Source organism: Octopus bimaculoides, chromosome 19 (assembly GCF_001194135.2).
Source record: "Octopus bimaculoides isolate UCB-OBI-ISO-001 chromosome 19, ASM119413v2, whole genome shotgun sequence".
NCBI classification, from domain to species: Eukaryota; Metazoa; Mollusca; class Cephalopoda; order Octopoda; family Octopodidae; genus Octopus; species Octopus bimaculoides.
Genome location: NC_068999.1, coordinates 54,448,853 through 54,474,583, shown reverse-complemented (window position 1 = coordinate 54,474,583; position 25,731 = coordinate 54,448,853). Strand labels below are relative to the sequence as shown.

The 25,731-nt window shown below is 35.4% G+C and overlaps 1 protein-coding gene across 1 annotated transcript; it reads right to left on the bottom strand.

The window, feature by feature from the left end:
- Window positions 1-4,155: 4,155 nt before the first annotated feature.
- On the bottom strand, window positions 4,156-25,033 carry LOC106875415 (uncharacterized). Its single transcript, XM_014923540.2, has 10 exons — window positions 24,880-25,033; window positions 23,088-23,148; window positions 18,851-18,983; window positions 15,572-15,711; window positions 12,191-12,356; window positions 10,911-11,020; window positions 8,561-8,704; window positions 8,030-8,167; window positions 6,231-6,400; window positions 4,156-5,942 (listed from the first exon to the last, which is right to left on the bottom strand). Exons 1-10 carry the CDS (start codon window positions 24,882-24,884, stop codon window positions 5,798-5,800), a joined length of 1,212 nt encoding a protein of 403 aa, XP_014779026.1. The 5' UTR covers window positions 24,885-25,033; the 3' UTR covers window positions 4,156-5,797.
- Window positions 25,034-25,731: the final 698 nt, after the last annotated feature.

Below are 25,731 nucleotides of genomic sequence, written 5' to 3'. Positions count from 1 at the left end.
GAATTTGATAGGTAAAAAAAAAGAAAAAAGAGAGCTTGCACACGACACAACTACAAAATGAAACTTGAAATTTCGAAAAAAGTGTGGGTCAGTATGTATGTGTGCATGCCCAACAATTAACTGGTAGGTATTTGTAGAAAATTTCATAACAAAAACATCAATTTTCCTGAAAGTTATGAGGAAACAAAGCCGACTTGTGTGAATTTGTCGAAACCCTTCTCCCCACCCTTAGAAAAACATTTTCACAACAAATTCCGGTGCAATCTAAACCTACATCATCTGAAGTGTATTTGTAGAAAAGCTCATTAAAAATATCCATCTTTCTGGTAGTTATGAAGAAACAAAGTTGTGCAGGGAGGTCAGACTTGTGTAGGTATGTCCAGCACTCACTCGTGTGTGCATTTGATGACCAAATTCCAGAAAAATTACTCGCTATGTCTACGGATGTTTACTTATTAAGGCATTCCTACAGATGTGTACCCCACCAAATTTGTTGCCTCATAACTTCCAGAAAATGGATACTTTTTAATGAAATTTTCAACAAATACCGTTTAGATGCTGTAGATTCAGAGTATGCAGAGATTTGTTGGAAAGAATTTTTCCGAGGCGGTGGGGAGAGGAGTTTCGGAAAATTCACACGACTTTTTTTCCTCATAGCTTTGAGGAATTCACTTCTTCATTTTATTCCTTCCTAAAAAGATGGAATGGTCATGCATGCAATGTTTCTTGTGGTAAAAGGTAAAGACCCCTTTTGATCATGAATGACCATGGGATTTCACCTAAAAAGTTATCCTCCGAGGCACAAATCCAGGCAATGTTGTTTATGGAAGACCAGCAGATGTCCATGCATACCAGCCTCCCCTCTCCATGCCACTGATGTTATCCAAGGGAAAGGCAAAGGGGTCGATATAGCTTGACACCAGTGATGTCACGACTCATTTCTACAGCTGAGTGAACTGGAGCAACGTGAAATAAAATGCCTTGCTCAAGAACACAATACACAAAACACAGTCCAGGAATCACTGAGCCATGTACCTTCACTAAAGATGTTTACAGCACCTAAGTATCCCAAACAGTCATCCGTCCTAAGTACAGGGTGGGGTAGAGAGGATGGACATCTTTGAAATGGCTATTACTCAGCCCCAGGGGGAGGGACATATGTCCGACAGGTACCATTCAGTCCATGGTGTCTTAGCATTTTTTTTTTCTTTTTAAGTGAAGCCATGGCACTGTGGACAATAGAGCATCATGTGTTTGCCTACAACACATGATGAATAAAAAGTCTCTCACAGCAGTTCAGCGTGAGTTTCAACACTCACTGAATTTAGGCTGTTCCCACCCATAACACAATCTTGTTGTGTGAATGCACTTCATACACAAGGTACACTAATGAACAGGATACTCATGGGGGCACCACGAACAGTACGGATCCCACAAAATGTGGAATGCATCAGACAAGCTTTGATACAGAGTCCAAATTGCTCTACTTGGAGGCATTCCACTGAACTTGGCATCAATAATCGATCAGTAAGATGTAGTTTGCATGAAGACCTGCATTTCCACCTGTACAAATTGGTCATTGGGCAACAGGTGGGACTATGCACAGCATCTTGACTTCACACATCAGATGGAAACAATTTTTTAAGCAAATGACAACTTCATTTTGTTAATGTGATTATTTCTTGTGGGGAACCTCAAGGCACGTGTGTATGCGCATAAGCCCCATACACTGGACGATTTGAAGGAAGCTATTCACGTTGAAATTGGCCAAGTCAACAGCAATGCTGGAGAGTGGAAGCCAACTTCCAAGAATGCCTTCAGAAATGCATTAATGAAAATGGACACCACATGATGGATGTTGTTTTCCACACTTGATTTTGACAAATGCTAAATCAATCAGAGCAGCAAGAAGGAAGCTACTTCTTCAACCAACCAATATCAAGTGGAGAAAAGATTGGACCTGAAGATGGTGGAGAGGTCACTAGCATTTTGGGACAGTCATATTCTCTGATGAGTTCAGATTTGCTGCATTTCCTGACAGTGGTCTGGAGACTCTGTGATAAAAAGAATTTGATGTGAAAAGATTGAAGCCAACAATGAAACACGGCAGCTATTCTGTGATGGTCTGGGGAGCAATTTGGTACAATGGTTGATCAGACAGTGGAGTATAAGGGAAACATAAACTTAGATGAATATGTGTCCTTATTGCAGAAAGGACTCTTTCCAATCTTCTCCAGTGGAGAAATGATTAAAGAAGACTCTTTATTTATGGATGATGGGGCTCCTTGTCACATGGCTAAAATGACCAAAGATTTGTTGGATGAGAATGGCATTAAAAGCTTCCATGGCCAGGCCAGTCACCAGATATGAATCCTATTGAACAACTCTGGGACATAATGGACAGAACACTTCATAAAAAGAACAAGAAAGCATCTTCAAAGCCAGATCTTCTGAGATTACTGCATGAAACTTGACAAGAAATTCCACAAGAGAATACATGTCATCTGATCAGTAACATGCCTAATAGGGTCTTTGCATTGAAAAATGCAAAGGGCATGTCTACTAAATATTAAATAGTCACATTATAACAATTAATAATTTGAATGTATAATTTCACATTTAAATTTTAATGCTTATAAGGGTGTCTATTTACTTCTGTTGTGTCTGTGTATATATATTGTTATATTTCAGGATGATCATTTTTTTTTTCCTTGCCAAATAAACACATGCACTATATATTCATTCTTCACTTGCTTATTGATGTTCTTATTTTATCTATTGTCCATTGTCTGGAAATATCATATTTCATCACACATCTGTGACCTCTTCAGCAGCCCTTTCCATCCACATGTATCCTCCTGTTCCACTTTGTCCATTCTGTCCTTCAGAATTGCTGAAGAGGTCACAACTGTGTGGTGAAAGATTTCCAGACAATGGACATAAGATAAGAACAATAATAAACAAGTGAAGAACAAATATATAGTGCTTGTGTTTATTTGGAAAAAAAAAAAAAATCCTGAAATATAACAATATCTGTTTCGCATCAGGAATCTTGCAACACGAATTCATAAATATATTCTTTCACTGTTTTACTTGTTTCAGTCATTTCACTGTGGCCATGCTGGAGCACTGCCGTATCAAGCAAATCAACCACAGGACTTATTCTTTGTAAGCCAAGTACTTATTCTATCAGTCTCTTTTGCTGAACGGCTAGGTTACAGGGATGTAAACACCCTAGCATCAATTGTCAAGCGATGTTGAGGGGACAAACATATATACGACGGGCTTCTTTAAGTTTCCGCCTACCAAATCCACTCACAAGGCTTTGATCGGCCCGAGGCTATAGTAGAAGACACTTGCTCAAAGTGTCATGCAGTAGGATTAAAACTGGAACCATGTGGTTGGTAAGCAAGCAACCTACCATATATTCTTTTATTCATTTACTTATTTCAGTCATTTGACTGTGACCATGGTGGAGCATCGCTTTAAAGAGTTTTAGTTGATGAAATCAATCCCAGTACTTATTCTATCAGTCTCTTTTGCTAAACCACTAAGTTAGAGGGACATAAACACACCAATATTGGTTGTCAAGCGATGGTGGGGACACAACAGACACATAAATATATACATATACACTGCATCCCGCATTATTAGGCAAATCAACCATCTCACAATAAATAAATGTAGATTCATTCAAAACCAGTGGTTTTCCCACTGACTGTTGGCAACACCTATTTGTGCACATTCTGCTAAAATAAATCAGATCGCGTGTCAAAAACTCAAAGAGAACCTTTCTGTAAAAAGAAAAAGATTGTATCTTCAAATCTGACATTGGTAACATATCTCCTATGATGTGCATAATTTAGAATCAGCATCACATAATCTGAAGAATGTCTTTAAAAAAAAGCCATTGATATCATTTCCAATATCCTTACAGGCAGCTAGTATGAACTATTGGGATATTCACCACCCCACATAAAAGCTTAGAATAACCCAGACAAGATCTGAACATTGAGGTGGATAATTAAATTGACCCCAGTATGCAGCCGATACTTTTCTTTTTTTGCTTTTAAATGATCTTTGGCAGGATTTAAGCCCAGAACACCATGAGAACTTAAAGTTTAAAAAAAAATGCAAATAAACAAGTCAAAAAAATTAAATTACCCCTTCTCTTTTTTTCTTTTATTGAATGAATTAGTCAAAACAGAATATAATCTTTTATTTCAACAATGGACAAAACCAAGAGTATGAAATATTTCTGTAATCTCTTGTAATTCCATGATTCAGAGAATACAGACATACAACTGTTGTTTCCAAAATATCCATCGATCTGCAGCAAGGAGTCAATATAGTAATAAAGTCTGTCACCACTTAGGAGAGCAATAATAAAAAGAGTTGAAACCACAGCCATGTCTTTGGTCAATGTTAAAAATGAAACACCAACAAAGCACATTTGAGGTTGGCTCAAAAATGCTAACTAGTTTTTCTTGCATATCTGCAGAAACAAGCAGCATAAAACTTCAATGACAAAAATGGTGAAGAGACCTTAATACACAACCACTAAAAAAATGAGATGGTAAAACAGCTGCAGGAGAGGAATATATCTTGGTTTAGTTTTCAAACTGCATCTGATAGGAACTGGAAAACAAAAAGCAATCCTTGCTGGCCTGCAATGCTGACTACTTAACCAAACTTAGGTTTTTTTTTTTAAATATCTATTTTAACTTAATAAATTTAAATTACAAGTAAAAAAAAAAAAAAAAAAAAAAACCTTTTGACTGAATAAAAATGTACAATATAGAACTGAAGGAGAAATTTTTTAAAAAACTATTTTAATACCACATGAGTAACCAACCAGCTTGTTAAGGTAAAAACTACCATGTGATCTAAAATATAACTGGACATTTTCATCATCCTCACCACCCCCATTGTCATCATCATCATCCCTGCTGACAGAAAACTTGAACCTTACACTTTGTATACTATAGAGAGCAGTAAAATATTAGTTAGAGATGCTATGAAGGATGGAAAACAGAAAATATAGAAACATTTCATTTTCAGCTTCTTTCCATCCTCCTCATTCTGGAAGATCCATTTTTAAAATCAAGCATAAAAATAACATTTAGTTTATATGCAGAAAAGAACAACATTTGAAACAGTAAACATTTAATAATATAACTAAACTTCTTAATGACTGCTTGATCAATTATGGAATGTTACCGGAACGCAAGAGTGGAGAATTAACTGTTAGGACAGCCATTTAAAATAAGACCCATTTTTATTAATTCATTTTCCATTCCTTTCACTTTTTCTTTATACACAAAGGATTAAGTAACTTAAACTTAGTAAATAGAGTAAAGATTTTTCACCAAAAACACATTTTTTTTTCTTTTAAATAACATGACTAGTCAGAACAGGACAAATGAATTTTGATATGGTTTGTGTTTAAAGTATTATATACAATACCTATGAACTTAACAGCTATGTATAATTAAGAAAGAAAAAAAAATGTCATATATATATATATATATATACACACACACACACATATACATATATATATATGCCCATACACAATGAGAAATTTATTATAGTTTTACTATGCTAACAAAAAACATAGAACAAGTCAGTAAGACAACCAAGGGATTTTTTTTTTTCTTTTTATCTTTTTTTCTTTCTTTTCTTTGGAAGAGAATTTCTTTGGAAGAGAATTTCTTTGGAAAAGCTGTAGGAAGTTCATGATCTGCAGAGACAATGATTGTCTTCCAAGATTAAACAGGGTTGCTCCAAAATAAATCTAGATGAGGTCAGCAACATTCATAGGCATTTCAGCAACTGCAGTGTTATAAAAATGTTCGATGTCTCGAAGAGTCCGAATATCGTCCTCAGTTACGAAGTTGATAGCAACTCCTTTACGACCAAATCGACCACCCCTGCCAATACTGAAAAGACATTGGGGAAAAAAAAAAGTTTTTACTAACTACCACTTTAATAACAATTAAGTGATAAGCACATGCATTGTCTATGAAACTTAAAACTTTATTTTTAATTTTGTGTTGATAGCAAACTTATTTTGAATGATCAATTTAAAGTGGAATACTACAATGGGTAGAGATAGAATTATGGAAGCAAGCACCTACAGCTTCAAAAGCATGCATTTAGCAATAAATAACCAAAAAAGCATCATAAAATAAACAAAATTGATACTGAAATAATGAAACTCCACTCACCGATGGATATAATTTTCTCTATTCGAAGGTAAATCATAATTGATAACCAGAGATACTTGTTGCACATCTATTCCACGAGCTAATAGATCTGTGGTAATAAGAACACGGCTGGAACCTGTGCGGAACTCCTTCATAATGATGTCTCTCTCTTTTTGCTCCATATCGCCATGCTGAAAAGATATAAATGCTTTGTTCAGAATAGCCAACGATTCAAGAAATCAACCAGCTTAGATAAATTAAAAGAGAAAATCAAGGATACTCATGTTGCATTTAATGAAATTTAGGCAACAAAAAAAAAAAAAAAAAAAAAAAAAAAAAAAAAATCACAAATGCCAGAGAGACCAGACAATAGAATGGGACGGAAAAAGGATGCCACTAACAAGGTTGCAGTCAAGTGTAAATGATAACACAAGAGTGTGGTCTCTGGGTGGGCTAAAAAATTCAGAGGCTCACTCACTATGAAGGAGTGATGCTATGCATTAATTTCAACTCTTATTAATAATAACTGCACCATTTCTTTCCAGGGAATCTGACAGCTGACTGTTCAAGTAACACTTCAAAAGCACACTATGCTGATCACATCGCAGGGAAACCTGACGTTATTTGAGGCAGACCCTAATTTCTTTGAGCAACTCCTAACCTATGAGTTGGCTTCATCACTTTAAGCCAAAGACAAAGAGACAAGTCATGCAAGAAGTCTAAAGTCGTTTCATTTGCAGGGAAGGTGATAGTTTCAGTTTTTGGAGATACAAAAGATATTGTTCATTGACTATTTTCAAAAGGGCCATACCATCAAAGGAGCGTATTATGTCATAACTGCCGAGGCAGTTATGAAAGGATATCAAAACCAAATGCCCAGAAAAACTGATGAAAGGGGTCTTGTTTCATCAGGACAATGCACACAAGTCCTTGTTTTTAATGGCTGTTGTGTGTGACAATGGCTTTGAAGTTGATAATCACCCTCCATATTCTTATGATTTGGCCCCATCTGACTACAATCTGTTTCTGAACATAAAAAAAGCACTTGACCGGGAACCAGTATTGCAGTGAAGATGGCATCATGTCTGCTGTTGATTTGTTATTTGCCTAACAGGATGAAAGTTTCAACAATAGGATTCAAGCACTGCAACACTGAAAGAAGTATGTAAACAAGGACAACTACGCTGAAAAATTAACCTCAATTGGTCATATTCTGTGAGATTATCCTGATCAGCATATAACCTTTTCAATCAACCCTCATAATTATATCAAGCAATCCACCTCCAAATCATACCCCCCACCCACCTTTTTAAAAAAAGAATCTGAATCACTACCATCATCATTGGGTTGGATTGCTCATGTTCATTCAACTGCAGGACAAGGGCCTCAGCATGTTCTCTCTACCAACCATGGTCTGATGTGGAGGCCATGAATTTGAACCTGAGCCATACTGATTTGATGAGCCTACTCTGTCACACTGGCTCAATGTGGTTTGGTAGGGGAATGCAGTTTTTATACTCCTACCCAGGAGTAGTTAAGTCAATTACACCAAACTCAGTGTTCAAATGGTACTTATTTTATCAAACCTGAAAGGTGAAGTTAAAGTAGAATTTGAACTCAGAAAGCAAGAACAGATGATTCTGCCGACTTGCTGCCTACCATCATCATGCTTTGAAAGATTTTCAGTATATCATATAGGAACATCTATGTGTCAGAGAACGAATGGTTCCAAGACACTAAAATATTTTCAATGCAATTAGCAGTCATCACAGGAAACCACCCCTTTCTTCCTCACAGAAATCTATAAATCCACTACATACCATAGCAGAGACAGTAAAATCTCTTTCCAACATTTTGGTAGTCAACCAGTCAACCTTTCTGCGCGTGTTACAGAATATGACAGCCTGGGTGATGGTCAGGGTCTCATACAGATCTGATAAAGTATCCAACTTCCACACCTATAGAAAGAAAACAACAAATATAGTAAATATATCACTAGCAACATCAGAATAACCACACGTGATTAAATTTTATAAAGACAACTTCAACTTCTACTCCAGCAATATTCCATATGAATGCATGGGTCTAATACAGAAGAGTTCAAATCATTGAATGGGATTACCCATTTATGACCAACATTTTAAATCAATCAAAATTTAATATTTATTCCAAGCACCAGCTTAATAAGGATAAAGTAATTTTAATTAAATTACTAATTTTCAAAATTAACTGAAATAAAAGCAGTGTTTTTCAAAAAAAAAAAAAAATAAATAATGGTAACAAAATAGCCCATCAGCTTTATGTTTCTCCAATGAAAACGGTCATTTTGATCAATTTAATAAACCACTTACTTCACGTTCTACTTGAATGTAAAATTGTTTGATGCCTTCAAGAGTAAGTTCCTCCTTCTTCACAAGAATTTTTACAGGATCTCTCATAAATTGTTTTGTGACATCTAAGACATCTTTAGGCATGGTGGCTGATAACAAAAGTACCTGAAGAAAAGCAGAACAAAAGACAGTTCAAAGATTGTCAACATTTGACACTTCTAAATTTAATTTTGGGGTAAATAAGCAATTGCAAAATACAGGTAAGATCAGAGAATGTCTCACTGTATTTGCACTGGCACTATGGCACTCAAAATCCAAATCCAAAAAGTCAACTTCGTTTTTACTGCCACTTGGCTTTTATCAACCCTTTAGCATTCACATTACTTTGTCAAATATAATAGTCATTTATTCACATTTTATAAAATCAATCCTGCATTAATTCATAGCTTTGAGATTTCAAAAGATGTGGTTGTTTATTTCTAGAACGATTGCCGGATAGGTGTGAGAGACTGGATCTGGCCAGTTTGAACATAAAACAGAATATTTGGGCCGAATATGGCCGGATAAAATGCTAAAGGCTCAGTCCACTTGGTTGCAAGCATTTGGATCTAGTACCCAGTTTGAGGGCAACTCCTCCTTCCTTCTCACTAGTCTCAGAAACTGTAGAGGGTCATGGACACTGTCTCCTCTCCTGATGGAAAAAGATTTTCTTCATAAACAGCACAAGTGAACTCTTCATATCAATTCAAGAAAGGCATTATCCAAATAATGAACCCCATTTCAGAATATATTCTACCACTACTGCTGCATGCATGGACTGCACTCAAATTCCACACTATTCAAATAGTTTTGCTGGTGGAGCAAAATCACAAAATATATCTAAAAAAAGTCTCACCACCATAAATTGGATTATCAGTGAGCAACAAGGAAACCTTATGAAAAATTAGCTTAAGAAAACAGCATGCTTACACTGACCCATATGCGAACATTTAAAGACAGATTTTTAAAAAAAAGTATGTGTGCATGTAAACAAAGAGTATTCAATGCATGAGTTTATCATTTCATTTAATAGACCCAGAGTTTCAACAGAAATTTTCAAGCAGTAACAAACGATGTGTTAGCTTCAAATAAATTAATACTCTGTATCTATACATAGCCCGACAATCAATCAGACAAATCAACAATGCCTTTTCTTGCTCTCCTTTTGAGTGTTGGGCCTCATGGATGCAACAACCAAGGAGTTTGGCATGATGTTATGTTTGAGAAGAAGACCCATCAAGCTGAGCAAAATCAGTCGTGGCAGATACAATTGTTATGCAAATTGACACTTATGCTGGTGGCACACAAAAGCACCTATTTCTCTCGGGTGGTTGGCATTAGGAAGGGCATCCAGCCATAGAAACCATGCCAAATCAGAGTGGAGTTTGGTGCAGACTTCTAGTGTGCCAGCTCAATCAAACCATCCAACCCATGCCAGCTTGGACAACAGAGATATCAATTAATGACCCTCCAGGAGCATAGAATGTAACATGTTAATCGACAAACAACACTTGCTGCAAAGTCACAATTCTGCCCAACACATTTAACACTGAAGGAGTTCATTAACCTTTTAGATTTTAACTCAGCCATATCTGGCCAAAATATCCTACCTGTTTGATGCTCAAACTAGATGAATTCGGCCTCTCACACCTACCTGATAATTTGACAAACTAATTTGAACGCTCAAGTGTTAATGTTTAACCCTCCAATTCCCTTGAGAATTCCATCTACCCCGCTGATAAAGTTTTTAAGTCTTTTTTTACCTTGCATTATGTAAAGAATGTCCTAACATTACCACCACTAATGAATTTTAGCCATACCAGCCCTTAAATTGATTTGTGTCAATAACTTCAAGACTTAAATTATTTTTACTTCTACTTCAAACTCCAATAGGTAAACCCATGAAGATTTTATATGATCATTCAATACACTCGCTCAGTGATTCTCAATGTTTTGCCTACGGACCCCACTGATTCCTATTTTACCCTAATAAAACCACCATGTTAAAAAACATACTTTTATAATTAAATATTACTAGGAATTGTCTATAAAAAATTGTTACAATATTCTGCATATTGTAGAAATATAACCCATTTATTTATCAAAATCTTATGTGGACCCTAGTTAAAAACCACTGCACTTAGTAGAAATAGCATCTAAGTTCTCCCTCAAACTATATCTTCTGCCTTACATAAAGGAGGATAAACAAAGAGAGAAAGGAATGACTGGTTAGAAGTTTGCTGGCCCAGGGCTAAAGAACAGTAACAGCTGTCACATTCACCAAAATCATTTAGCTCTTGTCACATGACAAAACTTTAAAGGATGATATTACCTGAATGTTCTCAGGCATACAGCGGAACACACTATAGATTTGATCTTTAAAACCACGAGACAACATCTCATCAGCTTCATCCAATACAAATAACTTGATTTTATCAGTTTCTGAAATAAAAGAATTTTAAAATAGTTTTTAATTTACAAAATTGTTAAGACAAATAGTCTTTCTGCTTCTCACTGCTACCACCAACTCAGCTATAAAAGCCCTTCAAACAAACCAGTTAAACTTGGTACAATTCCATTATTGCCTAAGCTACTGACCACACAGGAAATACATTCAGAAACATAAATCTTTCAAGAGCTTTATCAAATGAAAGCCTTTAGCATCCAGTTTTCCATGATTGCATGATTCAAATGAAATTCACTGAGGTAGAATTTTTACAGCTAGCAGCTCTTCTTGCCACTAAACTGCATCTGGCTTCAAGGTAACATTTCTCCATGTTTTTCAAACATGAATAGCACAATGGTTAGGCATGACTTCATGGAAGATTACAAATGAACACCACTACGTGTATGATGATGATGATGTTTGTTTATAATTAGCATGTGTGTCAAGATGAAGACACAAACATGCAGACATAGAACAGTCTTTCAGTTTCTGGCTAGTAAGACTTTCATTACCCCAGGACTATAGTAAAAAAAACCCTTCTCCAAGTTGCCAGAAAGGAATTGAACCTGAAATCACATGGTTGCAAAATGAACTTAATCATACAGCTCTCCATGTGCTTATTTTAAGAATATACTATTACCAAAACATGTGATTTTTACCCATTAACTAGTCCAGTGAATGCACACATGGGAAAACAAAATGATGAGCATGTAATAAAGCCTTACTTCTTCCAAGTTTTTTAAGCAGCTATATTACAGTACCTGCTTGCCTGCCAAAGGTCTCCAAATCATCAAGTATGAAGTGTATTCTTTGCCGCTAAAAGGTTATCTTGTAATTGGATTTTAGAAGGTATTAGTTCCACATCCTGGCAGAGAACCCAGGCCATCTCATCTAAGGTAGTTCTTTCTGTTTAGCTTTACTGTCACCTCTATGATTTGGTCCCTCAAATGTCTAGTTATTTCTAAGGCATGTCTTCTGCCTTTATAACAGTGCATGAGTATGCTACTACAACAATCATCAAGACAGTACCCCTGTCCAGCATTACTGGGCATAGTTAAAGAACAGTGGTATCGATTCCTCTTAATATTTCACCTTGTTATCAAAATGACTGACAGCTAATCCATTACTTTCTATCAAGAGCAGATGAAACAACACAACATACTTACTTAAAAAGTTCCGAGTAATCATGTCTTGAACACGGCCTGGTGTTCCTACAATTATATGCACACCTTGGTTGAGACGTATCTTGTCATCACGGACATCTGTACCTCCTATACAAGCATGACATTGTGCTTCCATATAGTCTCCTAGAGCAAGTACAACTTTACGAATCTGAAATTATGAAAAAATATCACAAGTAAAATCTTCTGGAAATATATGATGTTACATTTAGCTGTGAAATAACAGACATTTGCTTGTCTAATAAGGATGAAATTCCTTTATATTAGTTCTATATCCTGGCAGAAAACTCAACCCATCTCGTCTAAGGTGGATCTCTCTGTTATTTCCATGATTTCGTCCCTCAAATGTCTAGTTATTTCTAAGGCATCTCGTCTTTATAACAGTGTACAAGGATGCTAATACAACAATCATTGAACCAATACTCCCGTCCTGCCTTACTGGGCATAGTTAGAGAACAGTGGTATCGATTCCTCTTAATATTTTACCTTTGTTATCGAAATGACATCAGAGAACAGAAAAACAGAATAAGCTCTAATATTGATATATTTGTAGAAGAGTCAGTGAACACAGATCAGGAGGATAGTACAATTAATAGAGTGCCTGAAATGTTAGTTTGGCAGCAAAATGTAAGGAAGGAATCACTTGGGGAACAGGTGATAGACAGATAGAGCGAATCAGGAGAATGGGGGGAGGAGAGAGGGGAAATCAACCAATTCAAAGCCACAGTCACACACAGCAGCCATTGAAACCAAAGCAAGTACTTGTGCACTGGAGGATTGTCCTGATGAAATAAGGCCCCCTTTGTCAGTTTTCCTGGGTGTTTGGTCTCAATAGCTTTTCATAACTGCCACAGAAAGTCGGCATAAGGTAAAGTGAACAATAAGGTAATAAGTAAATCAAGGAACACAGATTTCTCAAGTGTACAAACAATCCATCTACCATCTGTGAGATTGAGTGTGAAAGTGATGTCAGCACAGTAGGAGTAGTGACTTGATGCTGAAGCAGTCATGAACTCTGTAGATAAAGTTACATCAAACAAGCAACCAATACTAAATCTACTCACACTTCTTAATTGGTGATGGAAGTCACTCTTAATCAGAAGCATTCCATTTACATAGCGGCATCAGTGCAAAGACATTGCTGTAGAAAGTGTATACAAAATCATAGATGTGGAACCACTGATATCCTCACTGAAGAGAGTAAACCACAAGAGTGGCTGTGTGGTAAGTAGCTTGCTTACCAACCACATGGTTCCGGGTTCAGTCTCACTGCGTGGCATCTTGGGCAAGTGTCTTCTACTATAGCCTTGGGCCAACCAAAGCCTTGTCAGTGGATTTGGTAGACGGAAACTGAAAGAAGCCCGTCGTATATATGTGTGTGTATATATATATATATATACGTGTGTGTGTGTGTCCCTAGCATTGCTTGACAACCCATGTTGGTGTGTTTACGTCCCCGTCACTCAGCGGTTCGGCAAAAGAGACCGATAGAATAAGTACTAGGTTTACAAAGAATAAGTCCCGGGGTCGATTTGCTCGACTAAAGGTGGTGCTCCAGCATAGCCGCAGTCAAATGACTGAAACAAGTAAAAGAGCTAAAAACCATTATACCTGATACTCAATAAGTTTTTGATAAGCAAACTGTGCAGTACGGTGGTAAGCCATAGGTAGAGGAATGGCTTCTTATGACACATCCAAGTGTGTCCTGGTGATCTGTCAGTAAAGCAAATTACTCACAACACAATTAAGGGACTTTTCCTCTTCAGTGCCGGGTGGGGTCCTGAGCAAAGAATTCTTGAGAAGCTCAACTATGCAATTAGGACAAGACCTCAATTTTCACTCCATTTGAACTGTTTTGCATGCTGGCAGCTGGAGGGCTTCTCAGGCTCCAATTACCTGTTTTAGCATGGTTTTTACAGCTGGATGCCCTTCCTAATGCCAACCACTCTACAGAGTGTACTAGGTGCTTTTTACATGCCACTCAATAGGAGTGCTATTTACATGGCACAGGTATGTATTATAGACCACTCTGAAGTGTAAAAGAGGAGTACAAAACTAGGCGTCCACAGGAATTCTTACACTAGCAATTAAAAAGAAAGGGCTCAATTATGGAAGCAGAGTTGAGAACTAAAAACTGCAGCTCAGTTTAACACATGTGGAAACTAACAGGCAGAAACTGGCTAGAACCCTTTTGATACCAACCCGTCTGAAACTGCCTCTAGCTCTGTAGTACAAATGTCTGGTTTACTAAAGTTCTGAATTAAAATCTTCCACCAAACCTTAGTCACAATTTATGTTCCTAACACCAGCTTAATGATAGCTAAGTTAACTGAAACAATCACAGAGCATCTCAAACCAAATACAGTAACAAAAGGGTTAACGGCAGTGAGGAGGCCTTGCTCAAAATACAGAAAGGGAGTAAGTAAAACTTTATAATATAACAGCAGTGCAAATTGTCTTAAAAGATGCAATGGGGTTTCAGATAAGCTGACAAAGAAGCCCTTCATATGTAATAGATCGAAAGCAAAAGATTTCTCTCTTCGAAAAGAGAGTACACTATACGATGCTCGTGCACAAAGTGTGATGTTGGTTGTTAGCAACATGAGACAACCATGCTGCAATAGATGTGTAAAGGTGTCTCTTGACAAACAAGGGTCCTTAGAAAGACAAAAAAAATCTCATGAGAGTTATTTACTGTTGGGTGCTAGAAACAGGATTGGTATGTGAATGTGATGTGGTTGGGAAAAAAGTTTGAAATGAAGCAAAAGAGGAATCTAAAGCGAAGGAGGGTTTGAAGACATAAGCAGCAGTGATGAAAGCTGGCCAAAAGATGCTGAATTTTGCAAAGGAGACAACGAAGGACCACGTGGAGAAAGACTGCGTTGACAATAACTTATGTAATTCATGTCAGCATGCGAAAGCAGACATAGAAATGCTCTTTTGCTGAATCCAAGCTTTTAAAATGAGACATAACAATGCAGTACATTATCTCAATATTAAATGTACTGAATACACTTAAATTTTGAGAATCAAGCCAGCTTGTTAGAAAAGAAAGAAGATCAAAACTCCAAACATAATACTATAAAAATGGATAGATCTAATTTAATTGGACTTCACAGAGATATATGGCACAATATGCATGAAGTTCAGGTGCTGGACATCAGTTCCAATATTACTACACCTATTGTATCATGTCCTTGGACAAAGCAACTGTGCTTAGTTCAAGGTGTCTGTATCTTATTCCATAGGTGAATAAGGCCAACATCCATCAGTAAAAAAACATCTCTAAGTAAATATCTAAATTTTATGTAGTAAAAGGTAAAAAGTAAACGTAGTTTCTTTTATATATACAAAAAATAACACTACCTGCTGAGCCAATTCTCTTGTTGGGGCGAGCACAAGGGCTTGACATTCTTTCGTACACATATCAAGCTTCTGCAGAAGTGCAATAGAAAAGGTTGCTGTTTTGCCAGTACCTGATTGGGCCTGTGCAATTACATCTAGTCCTGAAGTAGAGAGGAATGCAAACATACAATATATAATTAATAGAATTATTGGACACCTATACAAATTTTAACTAATTATCACAATTGAGTAAGAAATAATTAAGCCGTAAATACTTTCATGTGGTAACTAGTTTAATTTTTGAATACATTGGGAAGAAACATTAAAAACAAATTCCATTTCAAATGGTAACATGTCTACATGCACATCATTTCATTGGATTCCATATTAACCCAAAACTATAACATACATGAAACACATTCTAATGTCTCAATTATTAGCTTCACTCAATTTACAATTTAACCCTTTAGAAGTCAGATTACTCTGTTGAATGTAATATTTATTCAGTTTTAAATTAATCATGCATTATCTTGTTCCTCTGAGATTTTGATGGGGTGTGTGTCTTTTTTTTTTAAATGACATTCTAGGGTTGATACAAGGGACCAGATCTAGCTAGTTTGAACATAAAACACACTATTATGGCCAGTTTAAATGCTACAGAATTACATGAAGTAGGATCATGTGGTCAGTTACAACTGACAGCATGATCCTAGTTCAAATTTTGCTAGTGTAATTTGTGTTCTCTTGAATTCATTCAAGACTGTCATGACTGAATTTTTAACAAGCACCACTCACACTTCATAGTAGAGTGCTTAATGTTAGGAAGAAGGCATCATCTGGCTAAGAAAATAGTTACACCCGCTGATAAAACTATCCTGTCAGAAATGGATGCCAAATAGAGACAGGTCATATTTTATTTCAACAACCTGATCTCAGCAAAGGAGGGACAGTACCCACAACTACATTGATAGGCTTAAAATTGGGCCTATCACTAGTTAGCACCTTTGATTCATAAATGAAGTTTTTTGAGAAGACTATCATTTCTAACCAGCCATTTCATTGAAAACACATCTAATGAGAAAAAATGTGTATCACCTTTCTATATAACAGCAATCTACATCTTGAAGGGAAACGGCAGCTCACACACAAATGCATGTCTCTGCTCTATGATGACTCCTAAAGACAGTAACAGGTTTTAGGATTTCACTTTAATCATTTCATTTTTAAAATCAAATTAAGAACAAACAACTGTGGTTAAGATCAAATTTATATATTAGTTGATCAACACAGCTTATATTAAAGTATTGAGCTAATAAAGCACACTTCTGACTTAATCCTATCCTATTATAAGAGGATTAATACTGATATTAGCCCCAACAGTTAAATTGGTTATTATAAACCTAGTCGATCTATATTGATAGTTGAATCAATAGACTTCCTGTATATAAAGTTAAAATATTTATACAACAGATAGCCTATGTATAATAAACTAAGCAAGGTGACACATTAAATTGCTCTATATCAACTATCTGAAAGTTGGTATGGCAATATATTAAATTGTTCAATAACTTAGACCAGTACCACAAACACAGTTCAAAATACTGTTGTTGTCTGAGGCTTAAAAAGAAAAAAAGAAACTAAGTGTTCCTCTGTGTGAGAAACAAAAATTTAGTCACATTTTAATAAAATGTGCACTTTTTTTTTATAGCTTTATCAAATGCATTTCTTGGGATTTTCCTTGACTTTTGAGCATCAGGGAAGAGAATTCATCAAATAGGGAGTTAGAATTCATTGATATTTATTAATGATTAAATTAAAGAAGGAGATCATGGACTCAAAGAAATTCTACTACAATCTTGAGCCTTGTGAGTGGATTTGATAGACAGAAACAAAAAGAAGCAATAGTCTCCTTGTGCTGACATCATATGATTGTTGTAAATGAGCACCACTGTGATATGAATGGTGCCGTTCATTTCCAAACTGAAAATATGTCCAGCCATGGGGAGATATTACCTTCCTTGGAAACAGATGACAGTTGGTGACACTGAAAGGCTTTCAAACCATAAGGTCTGCATGGGTCAGACAAACTGTCTGACCCATAAAAGCAACTAGAAATGGATATTAGATAAATGATATTTCAGTGTCAGCTGTACACACTAGCTATCAACACTTATCAATTCTGAACAAGAGTGGAGTTATGCAATTGATCATTGCATCAATGTTGTCAGTCATGTGAACCCTTTTAAACATTTGAAGCATGTGTCTTTTTTTTTTTTTTTAACAATTTTTCTCTGAAAGAAATTTGACAGGATAGTATAGAGATCACAAAGTATGAGTATCAACAGAGCAATGCCACCTACATTGCAGCAATGAAAGAGATATAGGGCATATTGCACAGTGCTTTTACTGATAGTTACACAGCTTTCAAAGGTACAAACACTAAACTCCAAGTCTGGAAATTGATGCCCAGGATTCAATATATATTAAACATGCGAAAACACCTGTGTAATTAACTTACCATTATTCAATCTACCTGGCCAGGTGAAAGTAATAAAACACCAATCTTCATGGTATCAAAATTCATGCAATAGTTATATTTTCATGATTTTTAAACTGAACTGCATTTCATCAAAATCTGATTCCCAATATGACTGGGAGATTTAACCCATTAGCATTTAAACCAACCATATCCAGCTGAAATATTCTGTTTTATATTCAAATTTGCCAGATCCAGCCTCTCACACCAAACCTATGTCAATCTTAAGAATAAATAATTATATCATTGAAATCTTGAAGCTCCAAGATAATGCATGTTTAATTCAAAACAATAGGAGTTAATAAGCATTGCATTTGACAGAGTAATCTGAATGCTAAAGGGTTAAAGAAAGTACTATTTGAATTTAAAAAGTAAAATATCAATTTTATGTTGAGGACAATGAATTTCATTTTATCTGGTTTCTTGTTAAATTTGAGTCAAGCTGATATGCTCCTAAAGAATAATGGTTGTACGAAATCTTTTTTAAGCAAGAGGTTTTACTTCCCATAGAAAGGATGCAATAGTCCCAAAGATAAGTAGAGATTAAATGTCTTACTCTTGATGGCATTCACATATCTTAAATTTTTATTAGATTAAAACTCAAAAATATAAACCAACTGAAATGAAAATACATCGAGACATCTATGTATAAAACAATATCTCAGCTTTTATCTTTAATTTTCCAGACAACAGATAACATGAAAAAAACTTTAGAAGTTCTTTATAACTAATACAGCTAAAAACTATGAAAAATTGGAACTTACCTCTAATACAAGGAACAATGGCTCTTTGTTGAATGAGTGAAGGCTTTTCAAAACCATAAGCATAGATACCACGAAGTAGGGCTTCTCTTAAGTTCATATCATCAAAAGTTTCAACAACTTCATCCCAATTGCTCTGTAAAAATACATATTGAGTATTTACAGGGGTTTCAAATTTTGGCACAAGGCCTGCAGTTAAAGAGAAGGGGAAGTCGAATACATCATCTTCAGAACTCGACTGGTACCTATTGACTCTGGAAGGATGAAAGGCCAAGTCAAACTCAGTGGAATTTGAGCTCAAAACAAAGACTAGCAAAATACTACTTAGTACTTTTTGTCCAGCATGCTAACAGCTCACTGTCTTGAGTAATAATAATAGGAATTATCAAGACATGTTATATATCACAATAATCAATTCTATCAAATATTACTGAACCTCAGCAAAGTTAATCAAAACTTACCAATCTCTAGGAATTATTCTAAACAAATGCAATTAAAAAAATAAAAGTTGGTCTTCTAAGACAAGGGAATTTATTTGGATTAATGATTCTAAACGTTTCTACCTAACATCATTCAAATCATCAAACCTTTCTTCTACATTTGAAAATATATTTGAGAAACCTGCAATTAGTAAATTGCTATGTAAAGTATTGAACTTCAGGAAGAGAGAAAGGAGAGGAAAAAAAAACAAACATACACACACAACAGGTTATATCCAAATTTAGATGGCCTCCAATTTATAGGTTACCAACAATGACTAAATGATATATTGTGTCTAGTTTGCAAGGAAATATGTTAAGTTGAACAGTAGTAACCTAACAACTAAAATAGGTTTTTAGGAAGTAATCAAATTTTATGTTCTACATTGAGCACATAAAATATTCAGAAGGCATTTTATTTATTTTGAAATTTCTCTGGAATAAATTCTTCCATTTTGCTGTATCTAGGGAGAGTCATTATGTTAATATTATTAACACATGCACTGGTTCAATTCCACAATAAAATTTGTTTCAACACACAAAGAATCTTGCAAACCAGACACAAAACCGAAATTCTTCTATTAGATCAAAATGTAAAATTAAGGTTTGAACCTCAAAACCATCATCATTTATGTAGACAATTGTTGTGCCCATCTTTTGTGACTGCTATTTCTGTTGGAACTATATTTTTGCTTCTAGAAGTGATGTGGGCATTTATATTAATAATTGTCATCAACTCGCTATTTGTTTTCATTAAAAATAAAATTGGAAAGCAAACACGAACGATACTCATATTTTGTAGCTTAACCCTAAAAAAAAAATTAAGCTAAATATAAATCTTGTTTTGTAAAGCATTTCAATTGTGCTTAATTCAATGCTGCCAACAAGATATTCACACTACTGTTATGGATTAGACACACGAACAGTGCCAACACCAGGCATCACACCAAATAAGGCACTGACCACTTCTAAATACAAAGAAAGCACCCCACCACCACCACATCATAACCAATAGCCTTTCATACCATTGTATGCAGAGATGCTGTATTTATTACCAGCTAAGCTCATACCACATGAACTTACCTACAGCTCAACATCAACATGTTATAAGCACTAATTACTATTATGAGCTAAGAACAGGATTGCTACTTATAAAGGCAGACCTTTGCAAGGAGTCCATGTCAAAGATGAGATAACACTGCAGCATCTCCCTCCTCCCACAAGTACCATGATCTTGCAGTGGGGCCCACGTTGACTATGAGAATGCTGCATCATTCCTTTTGCTTCGTGAATGCCAGTATGCAAAATCTGGCTGAACTCCCAACATCTGGCAACTAATTTTAACTGAGGTACTTAAAAATTCGCAATTGTAAAAAGATCTTTTTTGTGAATGGTAACACAAGTCTTTGCTTGCTTTCTTTCTCTTGGTTTGAGGCTTCAGTGAAATTGCAAATTCTTATGAACCCAACAACTGGAAATGGTCAACTTTCATTCACTATTCACTCACCAAGGGACCCTGCTGGTCTTTCAATCCTGGGATCAACCACCTAGACAGGGATTTGCAGTGACTGAAATTCTGTTCGATAAGCCTTGCTCAATATACCAGTCACATAACCAAAGCCAGTTACTATACTTATCTATATACAATAAGCACCACAAATTATGGGCATTGAAAATACCAAGGAAAAATGTTTTAAGTATAATACACAGCATATTTTCCTTAGTATTATGAAGTGTTTAGTTAGATTTACAATTGCTGAAAAAAAAAATACATAGAAAACTTAGAAAATACAACAAAAAAAAAAAAAGAAAAGAAAACTTTCATGCATGTTAAACGATTTGAGAGCAAGCTTTCAACTTTACTGGTGTAAGTCATACAAGAGCACTTGTGATGTTTGTGATTTTCACAACCATTTTTTTTTTATATATGTATGACACACTCAGTTTTACTCTTGAGCCTGTATAGTGGGGGCATAGATAGGCAATGCTGCCACAAAAAAAATAAATAAAAAAGTGTTTTATCACTATGGATTTTTAAAGCTCCTGTAACATGTATTTGAAAAACAAATTTTGATATTTATGTTTAGAACAAAATATTTAGGATCTGATTAAATTTCAAATTAAAAAAAGCCTTTTGGAAATCAGAACCTTAAGCTAAGACAGCATTTTAAATGTTCAGGAAGTGAAAAAAGAAACCATTCAGTCCATATTTCCTCTGCAATTCTGTGGAGCAAATCATGTTGGTACTGTATGTGTGCTATGTATTTATAACATTTTTTTCTGTCAGATAAAAACAAATAAGTGTTTTATTATTGTCAATTTTATTTTCTGATTACTTTGTATCGACACTTATGTAAGAAATTTTGCTCTACTTAGACATTGAGCAGTACAATCTTCAATGTAAGCATACTTATAAGAATATAAGGTATTTATTATTGTAAAAAATTAAATTAAAAAAAACTAACTCTTCATTACACATTACTTAGCTTGGACATTAGACATAACTAGCTTTCAATCACGTGAACCCTAGTATGGTCACACATTTAACTCAGAAAAAAAAAAAAGAGTAATATTTAGTTCACAAACATATGTATCGGATTTGATCTGCAATTATGAGTGCTCCAAGAATGGCTATACCTTATTTCAGGATGGTTTTGTAAGTAGTGCAATGTAGCTTGTGAGGGCCAACGAACAGAGATTGACAGACCACATTAAACAAAATGAACAGTAAAGCAGAAACCATTCAAACTTCACAATAAAAATAATGAAGAGTGCATCATTATTAACATCTAATACTACATGGTAGTTTTAATAAACTCACTTGGTCTTTGAACATCTTTAGCAGAGTTCAGTGTTAACAGCATTAGTCCAGACCCTGAATACTTCTCTGCCCAAATTTTTCATACAGATGTTCAAGTCCAGGTTTTAACCGTATTAGTCTAAGAGAGTCAACAAAAGCCTCAGGTACTGCCCACCCCACAACAAATCTATGTATGTATGATCAAGTATGAACACTACTCCTTTTAAAAACTGTTTTACTAAGCAGGTCATATTCTTTTTAAAAGGGACAGTAGCTTTGGCTGAATTAAGTTTAAAATCGGGTCTATTTGATCACTAATTAGCACCACAGATTTACAACCAAAGTTTCTGAGAAGAGCCAAGTACAGTGCAAATTTAATCCAGAAGGGACCGAAAACGGTGCGAGTTGCCACTAAAGCAAGCCACAAAATTACTATCACTTGTGCTATAACAGATCATCGAAGACGCGCTCGAACTGGTAGAACTAGTGGTACTACTTAAATACAAGTGTTACGTACAAAACATTTTAAATGTGCGGACGTGTAATGACACCTTAACCCTAACCAATCCTAAAATTAACCCTCCCTTCATATCGTTACATAGATGCATCGGGACCTCTGTATTTAAGTAGCACTGAAATAGCAACCCCGCCCGGGTAGCATCCTATCATCTTTAAAAAAAAAAAGACAGCCCTTTATAAATAATATTGAATGATTATGAGAGGGACGCCTTCGATAACATCTGCTCGACTGGAGCTAAACAAGGTTAGGGAAAGGAAAGCGAAAATTTCAAATCCATTACAAACAAACGTGATTTGAGAATTCTTTAAAGACAATCACAACAGGCTGTTAAAAACGTGCCCTTCAAATGATTTTTTTCTTAATTAGTAGTAAAACTTTATGAAATAAATAAATTGCTAGACGTCAAGAAACTCCAGAATTTCGGTTTTAAGTTACACATACCTCTATTAGATCACAACTCGCGCCGCGACTATCGGATTGTTGTAGATTTTCATCCATTGACCTGAAAAATACAAAAAGGAACATCGAAATACTATGGATGTCACTGCCCATCACTCTCACGCACGCATGCATGTGTAATGAGTTTGAAAAGTTCCAAACAGTTGTCTACTGAATGAAATATATTTACTTTCATTTTTTTTTTAATATATTAAAATGGGAAACACTCAGTACATAACACAAAGGATAGAGGGGGGGGAGAGAAAATTCTAACATCTATTCACATGCTTTAAATTGGTGCGGGGTTTCAAAAAGGAACGAGATAATGGAAGTTTATTTCAAACACCGATGTCCATTATCAAACAACACCGAAGTTTGCATTTGAATCATCTACATTGTAAGGAAACACTGTCAGTATTGTAGAGATGAGCTTTACCTCAGTAAATTACTAGTATTTTTGTCCAACACTCTCTGCCTTCACGGGAAAATCGAAGGCAGCAAAGTCAGACTCCAGCGGCATTTTAACGCGTTAAAGCACCAGGAAACAAATTTAATGTGTTAAACAAGTGAAGGATTCCCTCGGCGGCTCGTTCGAAGACATTAACTATAAAAATTGTCGATATGGCTTCTAAAACATACACAAAAAATAACATTGTTCAAATATCTTCGCCCACATTCTTCCTGCCATGTTAGGAATACAGTGTCACCCTCCCTCTCTCACGGCACTCCTTGTTGAAGACAATCCGCCATCTGTAACCATAGTTAGAACATACTACACATTGGATAAGAGTGTAGTAAACTTCTTGTAGATTTTATTGCGTAAAGACAGAAATGTATATATATACACAGCTAAGCTATAGACACACATCGGTGCTACGCATACATAATATAGACATCGATATGTATATTACACACCGAATAAATTTTCCCCGGTTAAGACAGCGAAAACAAAAAAATTAAAATACCCATATCCCAATATAAAGTACGAGGGAAGGCGACAGAGGAAATTATTATATAATATATTAATCGGCAGAAAGTTATACGATATGGATGTCCATTATGGGGAAAGAGAAAAAAAACCGGTCGGCCATCCATGTCAGAGAGATGATGATGATGAAGAGCTGGCATTACATATGCTCTTGTAATTCCTTTCTTCCTCAGAGACATAGAGACACCTTCCATCACGACAGGAAGAAAAAACTACACACACATATATAACTCGCCAGAAATAGTTTTTTTCTCTCAAATGAATCAACAAATATTTTTTCGTGAAAAAAAAAATAGCAAAGGGCATTGTAAAGACGAGACAAATAGAAAAAGAAAGAAAAATTGGAAATGGAAAAAAAAAGCACCAGACTTTTCATAGTTCATTTATTTTCGTATGCAAAACTAACAATAGAAAAATACTAAAATGATTCTTAATTTCGATCTATTTTCTTTCCCAATGTTCTTAATGAGGTTTAAACAAGTATACAATGCCCAACAATTGATTAAAGTAATATATGTGTCTATGAGTTAATATAAGCTCTCCGGGTTGCGGAATGGTTGAAAGCAGGCGTAGTGAGTTGTTGGAGAGATGGAGATGGAGTTGGAGTGAGATGGCGGCCATAGCAAAACCTGAGTGGAAGCAGACACTCCGACTACACCGAATCAGAAGATGAAGATGGGGCGAACAAAAAGCCATATCCACTAGCATTTCACTGTTACAACACTAATTAAATGTTATTAAACGTCGTTATTGGAGTTCTTAAGATATTAAAAATGATTAAAATATACCGGAATGTACCATACTTACCCCATATTATCAACTTCGAGTATAAAGGACCCGCTGGTAGCCTTCTTGACTTGCCACACGTGGATTAGAACAGAGTTCTATTCTAGTTCGAAGCCGCAGCTTTCGTATATTAAATAAGCCGATGATTGAGATTTTTTAGAACCTTGATTATGACAGTTAAAAATAAACTAGAAAAATTTGTAAAAATATAGAATAATTAAAAGTTATTGCAACGAATGTAATTATCGAAATAATTAGTTTGAAATTAATAAATATATTTTCTAGAAATCAAGTTAGGAAAACAAAATTGCTAGCTTTAATTTTCATTATGACGCCATTACGCATGCGCAATAGGTGGTTCACTCGACCTGCGCAATGAATATCTACGCACTTTCGTCTAATTATAGAAGATATTAACGTCATAAACTAAACAGCATTATTTAAGCCTTTTCCTCCCTCTTTTTTTCACTCTTTCCTCAACTCTGTATTATTATTCTCATCCTCTTTCATCTTTCTGCCATCAGTTACTACAGCTGCTTCCCCTTCACAAACGTCCACTCTTACATTGCCGCTCATTCTTCTTTACATACATGTATATATATATATACATATATACACACACACACATATATATACGTACGTACGTACATTCATCCGTATTCGCTTCTACATCATTAGCTAACTACTCTCATTTCTTCCTACAATTTTTGTCTTCAGCCATATCCACTAACATTTCACGCCAAATATTTTTTTTTTATTCCAAACTCCTCGATATTTTTTTTCTTTTTTTGTTATATCCATTTAATTTATTTCCTATATTCTGGTGTTAGAGGAGGACATTTAAAGCCAGTGAAATTTGGTATGTATGCTACT